Raw genomic sequence first — 15,325 nt, forward strand, 5'->3', positions numbered from 1 at the left:
ATAACCTTCGAAAAACATTCGTTCTCAATAAAAATGTTCGTTTTTCACATATGCAATAATAATACGAAGTACATCTTCAATCTGACGAACAAGGCTAATTATGAAGCCGATCCGGAACCGGCTTCGGAACCGAAACCAGAGCAAACCCAAGCTTATCCCCTACTCATCCTCTCCAACATATCTAAAAGACCAAATTTGAAATTTTTGCTTTACTTCTATCTTATTCCTCTCCTTCACTTTCCTCCAACTATTTCTGAGAACATAACCCACTTTCCAATACCTCAAATCGGTGGATGTTACCTTTAATGATGGTTCAATCAACATTGCCCTAATACTAGCTAGTTTAGGGTTCGCTTCTGATCTCAACCTCTCCTTCTCGTTTTCACGGAGAATATCCTGTGACATGATATTTGTAACCACAAAATTAAACCTATCTTATTCGTCGTCATCAGTCTTAGTTATTGGCTTCTCCATCACCAGTTTCACGTCCGTACCTCCGTATGCCCTTAATATTTTCAAGAACTCATGTAATACCTCGTATTTTGCATAATTTATAAATATATTTTTATTATATTTAGAAGGATTTTTATGAATTTAATTGAATTTAATAGGAATTAAATGTATTTTATTTTTAATTAATTTAATTATTAATTATTTACGCAAACCGGATTTTTATTAAATAAATTCAATGAATTAATTTAATCGGAAATTGTTGGGTCGTATTTTGAAAACGAATTTAATTTAATCTAAGTCCAGTTAAATTTTATGATCAAACCCAACAAGGCTTGCAAGGAATTAATATTAATTAAGCCCGTAAACAAGCTCAACCTTAAACCCTAAAACCTAGCCCATGAAGGGATAAGAACCTATAAATACCCCCTTCCCTTCATTAAATCCCCAACCTAAATTTCAGAAATTTTTTCTCTCTCTCTCCTCTCTTGTTCGTCCGCCCTTTCCTTCGGCCCCAAGGCACGAGCCTTGCCTTGCTCGTGTGCCTGCCCAGCCGAGTGTTGCCCCGCGCCTCACGCGCACACCCCTCGTCGATCTCTCTCTCGCCTTCGCAGCCCGCAGCCAGCGCACACGCTGTGCCGCTGCTGCTGATGTGCCCGCACATCTCTCGCCCAACGCCCACACTCTCTCGCCCAACGCCCACACTCTCTCGCCCAACGCCCACTCTCTCGCCCACACTCTCTTAGCAGAGTGATCGCATGAGGAACTAATTTAATATTTTTATATTTTAGTGCACTTTAAATTCATAGAATATTTTCAAACATTATGATTATATTATTGTTTATTCCAAAATAATTTTACAATATATTAATCATCTATACCATCACAAAATACAGAGTATTATTTTGCCCATTTTTGGGCTTTTTCATTAGTATAGCACCGGGCGACCTATTGGCTCTACATAATAATTAGACACTCATTTAGAGGGGATTATAATTGTATGCTTGTCCACTAATTATGAAAGAAAATTGGTTCCAATTCATAGTTAAGGTTACCCTAGAAATCAACCTAAATATTGCGTATAATATAGATTAAACATGTGCATATTTTACTTTTATTTTTATAAAAATGAGTACGCAAATCCAAACAAAAATATCGTAGTTGGTAAATTAATAATAAAGGGTGAAACTAAGTGTTTTAAAGCATACACATAAAAAATTAAAAAAAAACCCTCGCCAGTGTCAAAAGATATGATAACCCATCAAAGATTAGTAAATAAATTAAGATTGCATACTTAATTAAGCAATAAGATTGTAGTACTAACATATACAAATCATAAAGTACTATATATTAAAAGGCGTTGATAATCAAGCCTATGTGCCACGTGGCACTCACACTAATCCCACTTGAACCCATAACCTCTAATTTGATAAATATGTGTGGTACAAGTCTTGAACCCATAACCTCTAATTTGTAAACCAAACAAGTAACCACTAATCCAAATCAAATTATATGTCATACTTTCATAACAAAATTTAATAAATGACAATTTAATTATTACAGAGTATTGAATTTATTTTAAATTTTTATCAGTGTATTAACCCGAAGCATCGCCCTGGCACAAATACTAGTTACATTATTACATAACGGAGACGAAGAATATATACAAATAACTACTCTATCTGTCCCTAAAAGATTTTTCGAATTTTTTCAGTCCGTTTCGACCTACCTAAATGCTTTCGTTTTGGTCAAAAATTCTACAATAAATGTCGTGCAACGCTATTTACCACTAATTATATAAACGTCGTGTATCTCTATGTACTACTGAGTACATCAATTTACTTATTTATTAAAGTTATGCAGATATTTAAATCAATGTTATAGGTTAGATAAGTTGGTATTGACTTTACAAAGTTTGTAGGAGGTTCTAGGATTAAATCCTAGCAACATATATTTTTTTATCATTTTTTCTATATCGTTTGTTTTATTTTTCAATATCTTTTCATTTTCTTTAGACTACCGGCCTTCATCTTTAAATTATATCGATAACATTTTCTTATTTTTTTTATAATGGTTTTCATTGGAACTTGTTTATAAAGAGTATATGTACGTACCTGTCAAATGATCATATCGGATTTGAACAACTTTTTTCGGATTCGGATAAAATTGAATTTCGGGTTACGAAATTACTGATGTTTAAATTTTGCATATAAATAATTTCGAATTAAATAGGACATAATTTGATGAATGATTGTCCAAAGATTTATTTATTTCATAAAGAAGATAAATAATTATTGTATCATATGATTTTAAGTGGAACAATGAAATAAAAGAGGTTTGACTACTCATTTAGAAATTTAAAATATAAAAATCCCTAATTTTCTCTTCTTCTATTTCACGCCCTAATACTTCCTCTGCCTCCTCTCATTCCTTTGTATTTTAAAATAAACTCTAAGCAGGATTACAAAGGAATGAGAGGGCATGACCGCAGAAGAAAAGGCAAACAACAAGCGAAATCCCATCAATCGCGATAATGATAATCGATTATCATTAAGTAATGATAATAAATATTAATCAAAACTAATAAAAACCTTAACTATACCAAATTGCATAAGCCGGAATCAAAATCTTGCCAAAGAGAGCTGACAAAATGTTGCCTTGTAAAAGAAAAAAAAAAGTGAAATATGAATGAGAAATCTTCAAATTATCCCTGGTTTGTAATTTGGCCAAACCCAAAATTTGATTATGAAAAATATGAAAGGAGGGAAAGAGGCATAATGGGATTGTGGGGGTTGAAGGGGAGATAGACGCAGATCAAAGTGATTTTGTGTGAGAGAAATCGAGGATGTTTAATTAAGAATAAATCCTTATTGAATTAATTAATTATTAATTATTTAGTAATACATAGCAGTACACATTGACAAGGGCCAGGGGGAACGTGTCACCCCCGGAAAAAAATAAAAATAAAAATAAAAAACCGAAATTTTGATATGTGACAACCTTTGTATAGCTCTTATATATTAAATTTGCCTGATAGTGATCCATAGCGCAATTTGTTACAGTGGTCAATGAAGAAGGTTTAATTATGATTCAGTGTTCCCATTTGTCCGGGTTCAATTCCTACATTGGGCAGCTTTGTATATTTTTTGCCCTCTTAACTTCTTTGTCATTTTTTGGGTTCTTTTCAACTAGTTTTCTTTTTTCCTTGGTCAATGATTTTCTACTATCAATAAACATCAATTGTAATTTTTTTTACATATTAAAGCACTTTTTCTTTCTTTCACCTCTTTAATTAGGCTATATTTTTTTCTTCTACATAAGTCCACTTCGATAACAATAAATAATTTTCTTCACCTAATATGGAGTATTCTATCACATTAATCATCTTCATTTTTGTACATGATTTTATAGGTTTTTACTTTTTAGTGATACATATACAAAAAAAAAGTTCTCAATCAATTTGAACTTTGTGGCGACGGCGAAAACTGTGAAAAATTGAAGAAATTACAGTTACACGGAGTCGAACGTTGAACCAGTTACTACTATTGCTGAATACTTTAACCGCTACGGTAAACTTGAATACAGCTAGTGAGTAGTGACTATAGTTCCTGGCCATGATAGTTGTATATCCTCCACTCCAGTTATAAACTTATACGGAGTAGGAGATAAACACTTGGAGGTCTTATAGGCAGCAGATGTTCCGAAAGACATCTGCACTGATATTCTCTTGGACCTGAAAATTCAGTGATCATTCTCATGTTATCACTTATCAGGCTGACAAGTATAAGTAGCAAAATCGCTGTAAGCATGTTTATATCTCATTCAATAAACCAATCATGCACAACTCTAACAACTTTCATTGCAGTAACAGAAGTATTTCTTTGGTGTCCAAATTAATTCCACATGCCAATAGGCAGACAGAGCATATTGACCACTAATAATCTGTGAGCCATGCAACATACCTACAATACTGATCTTCCTAGCTAGCTATTGTTGACAAATTACTCAAACAGTTTGTGACACCTGAACCTGAAATTTAGGTAATCAGTTTTACTTGAGAGTTAAGAAATTCTCACCCTTCTCATTTATCCTGCAACTAACCTTGGCATGAAGTTGAGACATCCTATCTAGTATCTACTTCTGTAAGTAAATTAGTAAAACTTGATTGAATAATTAATATTAATTAAGGGAAACAAGTTATCAAAAGTTGAATGAAAATCAAGATGGTCTAGTTACAGTAATACTGAATATATGTACACTGACAGATGATCTAGTTATTGGAGATGAAAGTATAGAGCCGTGCGAACACAGTAAAATCTGCAACAAATGACTTTTCTGAATCCAACAAGCTTGGACAAGGTGATTTTAATTTGATGTGTTCTTGACAAATTTGAAGGAACTAACTAGCATCCTATCTAGGATCCCCACCTGCGACTGTGTTACACATGACCTACTTCGCTAGATGGCTTACAAAGAAATAGGGGAATTGAAACAACATATCTATTACTAGTAATAATAGCAAAAATAGAAGTTACTAGTCATACTCGAACAACAGTCAATCGAACTTCTATAACATCATCAATGGAAATGTTCTCCAACAATTACAACAACGAACTCAAAGGCAACATATAGCACTGCAGTGCTGAAAACAAAGTTTGAGCAACAGACAAGGCTGTTCCGATATCCATTTTTGTTTGCAGAGGTATAGAGAAAAAGAAAGGAAGAATGATAATTACTGGAGCACTTAGCACTTAGAATGGTGTTGGTAGTAATATCCATCAATACATAAAGACTAACAAAGTTACAAAAGTAATGATGAACCCAACCATAAACCATTAGTCCATTCCCATGAGTTTTACACCCAATTTTATGGTAGCCATTGAAAAATCTTCCTTTTAAATGTAACAAAAACAATAATAACAGTAATTAACATAACTACGTGCGTAAAATATTTAATTCGTCCCAAAAACTACACCATAACCTTAAAAAAACATTCGATATGCAATAACTAATACTACCTTTTTTTTCATGAAGTTATTTACGCTTCGAAAGTATTCAAGAATCAAAACTTTGATTATAAATTCTCACTATTATATCTATCAAAATTATCATGCTTGTTAGATTCGTCTCAAATTGTATTTTATAAATATCAAATTTTCATAATTTGTTGTCGTACAAAATTGGATACATTAACGGTCAAATATTGCACCGGATTCCGTGCAAATAGTAAGTGTAAAGATCTTTTTGAAACAGAGTAGTACGAAGTACATCTTCAATCCGACGAACAAGGCCTAATTATGAAGCCGAACCGGAACCGACTTTGGAGCCGGAACAAGAGCAAACCCAAGCTTATCCCCTACTCTATCCTCTCCAACATATCTAAAAGACCAAATTTGAAAATTTTGCTCTACTTCTATCTTATTCCTCTCCTTCACTCTCCTCCAACTATTTGTGAGAACATAACCCACTTTCCAACACCTCAAATCAATGGATGTTACCTCTAGTGATGGCTCAATCAACATAACCACAATACTCTGTTTATGTATCCCTTCTTTTCCCAAACTTTCCTTCTCATTTTCACGGAGAATATTCCGTGACACGATATTTGTAAACCCAAAATTAAACCTATCTAGTCCGTTGTCACAATCACTATTAGTTATTGGCTTCTCTATCACCAGTTTCACGTTCGTACCTTTGTATGCCCTTATTATTCTAATGAACTCATCGGGTGGAGCCGCCGCGGGTGGTGGTGTAACAACCCTAAGTCTAACCCGTAATTTTGTATCATTGTTATTAATATTCTTTTTTTTTAGGTTTAGGGTTAGGATTGGTGATGAGGTTGATGAAGATGCCATAGTTGTTTCTGAGAACCTTTGAGTTAGTCGTCCTAGTGACCGTTCGTGTTCTTCTTCCCTCAACGTCGCCGGCTGCTTTCTTTTCTTCTCCGGTGATGTGGACGACGGAAACAACGACGGCGGCGACTTTTGATTTAGTTCCATTAGTTCAGGTACATATTCATCTTCATCTTCTTCCTCCTCCTCTTGTATTATTACTCCCATCAACGACTTTTTTCTTAAATCAGATAGTGCAGACTTTTTACCAGGTAAACGAGATTGAAACCGCGACGGTGGCGGCGACGACGGAAGTGGCGACGGCGGAAGTGGCGGTGGCGGAAGCTTTTCCTGATGAAGTTTTCCCAACTGGTGTAATATCAATTGTTGCAAAAAAGGGTGTTTTTTATTATTATATTCCAATGAATCTTTACTATTAGAAGTTGTTGACGACGATGATGAACTTGACACAAACTTTTCTGAACAACTCATCTTCTTCGTTTCCGTTTCCGTTTCCTTTCCCTTTTTGTTGAACAAATCAGCTTTAACGATTTCCAGAAAATTCTTTCGTGATCCAACTTTTTTTTTAATATCTTTCCACTTATCTGTAACCTTGTCACATTCTTTCAGCTCTTCTATGGCCATTTCTCTTGCTTCCATGCTTAGCTCTGCTTGCCATTCCTTCATCCACTTTATGGCATTCGCTCTAGTGACTTTTTCTGTTAAAGAGAGGGTGAATAACTGAATACGAAACATTAAAATAAGTAGGAAAATATATTTATAAGACTACAAATACAAAATTATCTAGGCTCTGTTTGGCAAACACTTTCCGTCACCTTAAATGAATAGGTGCTATTAGTATAAGTCATCTTATATGATTAGAAGTGTTTGGTAGGGAGCTGAAATAGAATTTAAGGTGGGATAAGGGACTGAAATCCAGACGTTATTGGAAGTAACGTCTGTAGATCAGGAGCTGAAATTTTTCTTTTCCTTCAAACCAAAACCCAGGAAAATTGACTAATCAAATAAAAATAATAAAAAATTCTCAGAATCAATATTAAGAGCTTATATTACAGCAAAACTTGCAAATTTGATATATACCAAAATCCTAGAATTTAATCCAAACAGAACTTTATATAAACCATTGATTTCGAATCTACAGTGTTTTTTATTTCAAAAATAAACTAGAAGAAGATAAGAAGAAAGTAGAAGGATAGGGAAGATAGGCTGCAAGTACAGGGTAGAGGTCTAGAGGATTTCATTCGGTTGAGGAGTTGGTGAGAAATAGGGAAGATAAAAATCTTGGGGTTGGGCTATTGGTTTGTATTTGTTTTACAGGAAAAAGGTTAGGCTATTGGTTTTTATACCAGTATTGTTTTTTTTAATGGAATACTCGTATAAATTTTAGTTACAAATAAATAAATTAAATTAGGAGTTAATTGAGATTGTTTATTTTATTTGTAACTATTCATGACACATAAATATTTAGATATGGTAATGTCGGTATTATATAGAAAATTAATTAAACAATTACTTAAAATTTCAGGTACTTATAAAACTAGTTTTACCAAACAGCTGATGCAAATCAGTATCTTATTATTTTCAGGACCTTATTAATTTCAGGTGCTAACTTATCAATTTCAGTTACCTTATCAGTTTCAGCTCAATTTCAGCTAATGTTACCAAACAGAGCCTAGAATTACAGTTTGATTGTCAATATACTCAAGAAAAATTGTTTATAATCTAACACCGGAGAAAAGAGTTTAAAAACTACTTTAAATCAAATTCAGTATATTTAACACTAATACGGAGTACAAGATTATTGGTACATTATAACGATATACGGAGTAATTAGTAACAAAGAAACTACCACATTAAAATATTTATTTATATAAGCAAGATGAATGTGTAAAATATCAAATATTCCTTACTTTTCTTGACCGTAAAAATAAATAAATTGAGGAACTTTTAAATTATCACATGGGTTTTTAATTTAAAACATGTGTGCATTTAGGTCTAATAAAACAAGTATTCTGTAATACAAAACTTAATGCAACAACGTAGTGTACGAGATTTAACTAACCAAACAAAAGTAAACGCATTAAGTTTCTTTAATTTTGATTTTTTTTTTTTAAAAGAGTCTAATTTGATAAATACTTCATCCGTTCTTATTTATATGACACAATTGAGTTTTTAACACTACTTAGACTCTTTTGACTTTCTTTTGTGATTTATACTTAAGAAAAAACATAGTGTCTTATTAGATTTGTTTCAATGTTGGCAAACGTGCCTAAATAATTGTGTCACCTTAAAAAAGAACAGAGAAAGTAGGTAAGAAAAAACATATCGATCATAAATCGATTTGTCCAAAAACATTAAACATGAACAACTTTAAAAAAGTACAAATTATATTATTTTCCCTTCTGTATCAATCAAACCGCCCAAATAAAAAAAATAAATAAATTGTGACACCCATTAGAACATGATCTTATGTTTTATTTTTAATCTATGATCTCTGGACATGACTTGTATGTTTAGTTACTCAGAGTTAAAAATCCCTGTAATTTTCAATGCAAGATTTTAAAAATTAATTCTCTAATTACATCTCTATAAAAAATAAAAATAATATAAATTTAAAAAGATCATGCATGAAATAATTGACAAACTCGCCGATTTTATTAAAGTGCCAAGAAAAAAACTCGATTACGTACCTTCCATTGTAGCGTTATCTGTAGTTCTTTTCAATGTTTTTGATTTAAAGTTCTTCCCGGCCATGTTAATTTGTCTTAGCCTCAAATCACCGTAAATTCTTCGCATTATACGTTTAATTATAAGAATATTTATAGGTTAGAAATTAAATCCTTCTTTTATTCGGTTTTGGTTTAAAGTTTTCAGAATCTAACAAAGTTCACATTCTACTTGAACTAGGTAATCTATTCCAAATAATCCTTAATTAATAATTATATTGCTCAACTATTTTTTAACGTTAATCTCTCGTGTCAAGAATAAGTAGTTTTTAATAATCGGCATGCTAATTGCTAACCAAGATTAGTTCAGTTCATCTATTAAAAAATCACTCAACTAACTAATCTTCAAAAGTATAATTTAAAAAATAACTTTGGCTTTTACTACTAAGGTCCTGTTCGGTTCGACTTATTTTGACTTATTTCAAACAAAATAAGTTCAGATAAATTCATATAAATTCAGTTAAGTTTAAATATGTTCATCAAAAATAAGTTTTTGCAGACATTTTCACTCATAAATAAGTTTATTTCGACAAAATAATTTTTTTTCAGATAAAATAATTCAGATAAGTTTAGATAAGTTCAATTAAGTTCAGATAAATTCAATTAAATCCTAATAAATTTAAATAATATAAGTTCAGTCAAAATAAATCAAATAGAACTGATCCTAATTTTCAAAAGTTTAATTTATTTATTCTGGTGAACATAAAATCCAATGTATAGGTCCACTGTCCTCAAAAATAAAAAACGGGCAGCTAATCAAATTTGACCAATCATCACACGTGGCACTTATCCACTATCCACTGCCACGTGGATCACTATCTGAAAGTTCCAACACGGTTTTATCACTTTTTATTGACCAATCATACTATACAGGTGTATGGTACACGGTACACCGCACTGCACCGAATTACTACCTTTCCTTTTCCAACGTGGAGTAAGTGTTTATAAATAATATTTTGCCACCCCTTTTTCATCGCCCAGTATTTCTGAAAATAAAACCTGCCACCCAAAAAATCAGCTCTTTTTTCTCCATATAAAATCAAGCAATTCTTTCAAAAATTGAAAAAATAAATAAGAGAATTATCTAAAACTCCTAAAACGATGCCGTACTGCAATGTTTCTGGTGAGGAACCCGCCGCGAAAAATGGTGCCCGGATTTTCTATAGAACATACGGCCATGGACCCGTGAAAGTTCTTCTGATAATTGGTAAAATTTTAATGTAAAAATTTGATTTTTGAAGTGGGTTATTGTTTGATTTTTCTGGGTAAATGTTGAATTGTTGAAATTGTGATGATTTCGAATGATCAGGTTTAGCTGGGACACATGATTCATGGGGCCCACAAATCAGAGGGTTGGCAGGAACTGAGGTACCCAATGATGATGAATCAACGGTGGATGATGCGAGTGCAGGGAACGGGCTTATGGAGGTTTGTGCATTTGATAACCGGGGAATGGGTCGGAGCTTGGCTCCTATGAAAAGATCCGAGTATACGTAAGTTTTATCAACAATGGTTAATTTTTTGGAATGTTTAGGAGATAAAGTAATTTTTTTGATTGAATTTGATGGTTTATTTGTGGAATTGTTGAACTATTTTGAATGATGAGATGAACCCACATTAGGAAATTCTGCTTTGGTTGACCTTGCTTTTTTAGTTTTCCTTAATTTAAGGAGAACTTTTTAATTTTATGCTTTATTTGATTGTGCTCATTACTGTTATTGAATCACTATTTGAGTATTTGTTATTATGAATTGAATACTACTGGTAAATTGTTTGTTTAAGTAAACGAGATGATAAATGTAGACTGGATTCGATCCCACGATAATTCGAAAATAGTTTACCAGTTGAATGCTGATGATTGTTACTTAAAATGGCATACTCAGTTACTCCTTAGGACTAGACTAGAGTAAGTTGTTTAAAATTTGATCTTCCCAAACTCTGTTAGGATAGTATTCCAACTTCAATGAATGTTCTTTATTAAAAATGTGTGGCACTGAAAAATTCAACTTTTTTCTGTCAATTTTCCTAGATATTTTGAGAAGGTGAAGAAATATGAAAATATCTGGTACCCAATTTTTAGAAAACATTTTTGGCATCTAGTTACAATATGATTTTGAATTGGTAAGCTTTGTGTTGACCCCTTAGTTGCAACATGAGATACTTTTGACAAAAAATTGTTGGTATGTGTTGATTGCTGAACTAGTCAGGAAAGATGGCTATGTAGACGATATAAGCTTATGCGAGTTACCAAAACTTGAATGAGTCCGTTGTTTGTTGGGGTTTAAAGTTTTGGCGATTTTTCAAGTTTTTTTTTTCTTCTGTTTTGTTGAAATCTGACATGGTATTATCGTTTGGTGCAGAACAACGATTATGGCTAAAGATGCAATATCTGTAATGGATCATTTGGGTTGGACGAAAGCACACGTTTTTGGCCACTCAATGGGTAAGTTCATGACTTGCTGAGGTCTTATTTTAGCCATTGAACCATATTTTGCGCCGCCTGGAAGGTTCAATCTTTGACACCTACTTTGTTTTGCTACAGGTGGTATGATAGCTTGCAAATTGGCAGCTTTAGTACCCGATAGAGTTCTATCCTTAGCTTTACTTAATGTAACTGGAGGAGGATTTCAATGTCTTCCAAAGGTATGGACCATGTTAGCTTTCATCTAGCAAATACTTCGTATGTGTAATCCTCATGATATGTGATGCTTGTTGAATTGCTATTCTGAACATAGTAAGAGATATCACTACTAGGGGGTGGCAATCGGGTCAATGGGTCAGCTTGGGTTTGTTTCGGGTCGATTTCGGGTTGTGTCAAAAAATATCATAAATATTGTAAAACTCAATATTACTACAAAATATGATAAATGGGTCAAATCGGGTCGATTTCAGGTCATTCGGGTTCGGTTTAGGTCGGGTTCGGGTTTCTCTTAGTAACTTCAGATAGGGTTCGAGTCGGGTTATCAGGTCGGATTAGGGATTGCCAACCCTAATCACTACAATGTGCGAAGTTACAGTTACTGGTAGATTTTTTTCATAATGCTCCACAAATATGAATCAGGTCAGCTATATGATGCAGACTGTTGTTGCTTAGTTGGAGTATAATGGTCAAATTTATACAATTTCCTCCTAGTTGGAAGAACCAGAAAAGATAGCTTAAAAGACCTTCTTTGTGGCCTCTAGAAAAGTATGGCACTCGAGTCCATGGTTTCACATTGAGAGCTTCCCTTTGAAAGGGAAAGTCCAACTATTTTCAAAGGCCTGAATAGTATCCTCTCAAACTTCTGCACTGATTTTCCTGGCCACTGAACTGCGAAGAGGCTTTCCAATTCAAAGGATAGACAATACTTCTTGGAAGGTTTCTCGGTTGTGTTTAATGCTTGTGAATGGATACTTCTGTATGTTAGACTGCTTGGTTCTAAAGTAACTATACAGAGTAAATAACAGGAGTCTGATGTATGGCCTTCAAATTTGCTGACGGTGGAATCTTCTAGAAGTTTGCCATTTAATTGTTAAGACAGATTGCCATCTATGCTTGATTGAACCTTTGTATCTGAGCATTTTATTCTACAATATCATATCTGATATTTGTCTAGCCACTAGAATGTAGGTAGAATTAGGAGAGAGTACACGGTTTACTCTTATCTTCGTGGTTAACCCCTGTACTCTGTACTCTGTATCACTCGGGGTAATGTGCCTTGTTTTTATCTTGTACTTTGATCAGAATACAACAACAATCAAATCTTATAATTTATTGTAATTCTTAAAAGTGAGCATATCCCTTGACTAGGTGTATTCATACAAGCTCAATAAGAGTATAAGACATCAAATTTTCTTATTTTTTAGGATTTAGGAGCAACAATTTCCTTTAACATAGAAAGTAAGACAATATGAATTGGATGAATTCTAAATGACTGTTACTTCCGAATTTCAGCTTGACCGGTTAACTCTATCAGTTGCGATGCGGTTCTTGTTGGCAAAGACACCGGAAGAAAGGGCTGCTGTGGACTTGGACACGCATTACAGCCAGGTAAATAAGTCTCCTTATTGATTATGCTGCAAATTTATATAACCGTTAAGTAGCAACTAAAAAACGTTAAATAATACTTCAGATTCCCCATTTGCGTAACAATTATGTGTCAAAGTGATAGTAATAATACTCATTAGCATATGTGTTGCGGGTACAGGATTATCTTAAAGAGAGTGTTGGACAAAGTACAAGACGAGCAATTTTATACCAGGTTAGCATTTCAACTACTCCACATTATGTCATTATGAATGTGTTTGAAGTGAAATGTAGTGATGTGGAATCATTAGCAATTTCAGGGTGAAAAGCATAGTTTAATTTCAGATAAGTTAAGAAAAGTTTCGATAGTTTTGAACTTGTAAAAGACCAAAGTAAGATGAAATTGGGTGAAAAGAGTACCTCTAACTGTGATGCTTTGCCCGACTGCCCGTGAATTATGTTGAGATTTGAATGTTTGCAGTAGTAATTGTTAAATTTACATTTCACACTCACTATTGCAGGAATATGTGAAAGGTATATCGAAAACTGGAATGCAGGCCAATCATGGTTTTGAAGGTCAGATAAATGCTTGTTGGACACATAAGTTAACCAGAACAGAAAAGGAACAAATCCGTTCTGCTGGTATCCTTATCTCTGTCATTCATGGAAGACATGACATTGTAGCTCAAATCAGCCACGCAAAACGACTCGCAGAGAAGTTCCAGCCCTTTGCAAGAATGGTGGATTTACACGGAGGCCATCTAGTGAGCCACGAGAGGACCAACGAGGTATGGATGTTATATATGGAATATAAATGTTTTCTTTGGAGGGGGTGGATGACCTTGTGAAGAACTTTTATCAAGAAAGAAGTTGTTTTAGCCTTTCCTTTTTAAGGCTGTGTTTGGTTGGATGGAAAATCTTTGCCAGGAAAAACTAGTTTTGTCATTTCCCCTGTTTGGTGTGTTATATGTTTTGGGTTGAAAATAGTTTTCCCGAAGATTGGATGATATATTCCTTACTTGGGTAAGGAATGCCAGATTTCCTCCCCATTTCTTATCTTCGTCTTTCTCTCCTCCCTTCATCCCGCTTCTTTCTTCTTTTTTCTAATATTTTTAGTGAACAACCAAATAAAGGGAAAATGGAATATGATGTTTGCAAGTAGATTTCGGTTAAAATTTACTTTCCTTGGAGAATCAAGTTAGTTACAAAAGGATTGTAACAGTTACGTATTTTCTTTGAATCTGTGGTATGCATATTTGTTTTATCATTGTAGATGTTGTATGGATGATTATTAATGATATTGTTCTTCCCCGTCAAAAATAGTTAGTTACAAAAGATTTTTCTCCAAACCAAACATAGCCTAAGTAGTTTCAACTGATTTTGTGTAAGAATACATGATTTTGCAAGTTTTCATGTGACTTATTTATGTTGTGAAACCTCAGGTTAACGAAGCACTTCTTGATTTAATCAAAGCATCAGAATGCAAAACAAGCCCACATGATTGGACAAATTTACCTGACAAAACAAGCTCAGGTATGCCACTCATCAACACTTCAAAAAGCTCCTGATCATCGGTTTTGCTCCCTCTCTTTTATAATGAGGTGCTACACACCTTTAACATTACGCATTTGTTTCCCCCAATTTACTTCTTCTCTACAGGAAAGGAACAATTATATTCATTTCTTTGCTTCCGTTTCAGATTGGATTATACCATTGATGATGCTAACCACCACAAAATCAGCCACAAGGAACAGTCTATCGTCCATGTACAGAGTATTGGAAAGATTGAACGGTTTCTTGATTTATCTCTTCGGCTTTTTTGTGATTTTTTACGAGTATGTACGAAGAATAGTGGGAAGATTCAAGCCTGTAAGGATAGGGGCTGCTCTCACATAATGAGGGACACTAGCAAAAGGGTGCGGAGTTTTCCTTATAAGCTCGGAATTTGGGTAAAACATAATTGGTCACGACTTTGTGCAGTGGTCAAGACCGCGTATATAGAAGAAAGAAATCGCGGTCCTAGAGGAAAATTGTATATTTGGGGAGGAAGAAGAAGGGTAGTATTTTGTGTCCTCTTTTCCTTCACCATTGTTAGGGCATTTTACCAGTCTCAGCATAAAATGAGGGAAAATACCATATGGTACTTGTAATTGCTGTTGTACAAGAATCTGATCATAATTTTTGAATTGTAAATGAATGAATAATATTCATGTTATTGAGTTATACACTTATACTACTGTTTATCTAGTTGGATATTAACCGGAAGCTCGGATTTGATAGTTGGAGCAATT

The 15,325-nt window shown here is 33.7% G+C and overlaps 2 protein-coding genes across 3 annotated transcripts; one reads left to right on the forward strand and one right to left on the reverse strand.

Annotated features, from left to right (window-relative positions):
- Positions 1 to 5,578: 5,578 nt before the first annotated feature.
- LOC130469317 (uncharacterized) lies at positions 5,579 to 9,109 on the reverse strand. The gene is made up of 2 exons (XM_056838452.1): positions 8,993 to 9,109; positions 5,579 to 7,000 (listed from the first exon to the last, which is right to left on the reverse strand). Exons 1-2 carry the CDS (start codon positions 9,096 to 9,098, stop codon positions 5,742 to 5,744), a joined length of 1,365 nt encoding a protein of 454 aa, XP_056694430.1. The 5' UTR covers positions 9,099 to 9,109; the 3' UTR covers positions 5,579 to 5,741.
- An 883-nt stretch (positions 9,110 to 9,992) lies between these two features.
- On the forward strand, positions 9,993 to 15,270 carry LOC110783124 (uncharacterized). 2 transcript variants are annotated; one of them, XM_021987427.2, is made up of 9 exons: positions 9,993 to 10,235; positions 10,338 to 10,521; positions 11,389 to 11,471; positions 11,571 to 11,671; positions 12,963 to 13,058; positions 13,216 to 13,269; positions 13,556 to 13,822; positions 14,477 to 14,567; positions 14,734 to 15,270. In XM_021987427.2, the coding sequence occupies exons 1-9, from the start codon at positions 10,130 to 10,132 to the stop codon at positions 14,928 to 14,930; spliced, it is 1,179 nt and encodes a 392-aa protein (XP_021843119.2). In that variant the 5' UTR covers positions 9,993 to 10,129; the 3' UTR covers positions 14,931 to 15,270. The 2 variants fall into 2 exon arrangements, with proteins under 2 accessions (XP_021843119.2, XP_021843120.1); XM_021987428.2 differs by having other exon boundaries at positions 14,477 to 14,635; positions 14,734 to 14,871.
- Positions 15,271 to 15,325: the final 55 nt, after the last annotated feature.

Source organism: Spinacia oleracea, chromosome 3, assembly GCF_020520425.1.
Source record: "Spinacia oleracea cultivar Varoflay chromosome 3, BTI_SOV_V1, whole genome shotgun sequence".
NCBI classification, from domain to species: Eukaryota; Viridiplantae; Streptophyta; class Magnoliopsida; order Caryophyllales; family Amaranthaceae; genus Spinacia; species Spinacia oleracea.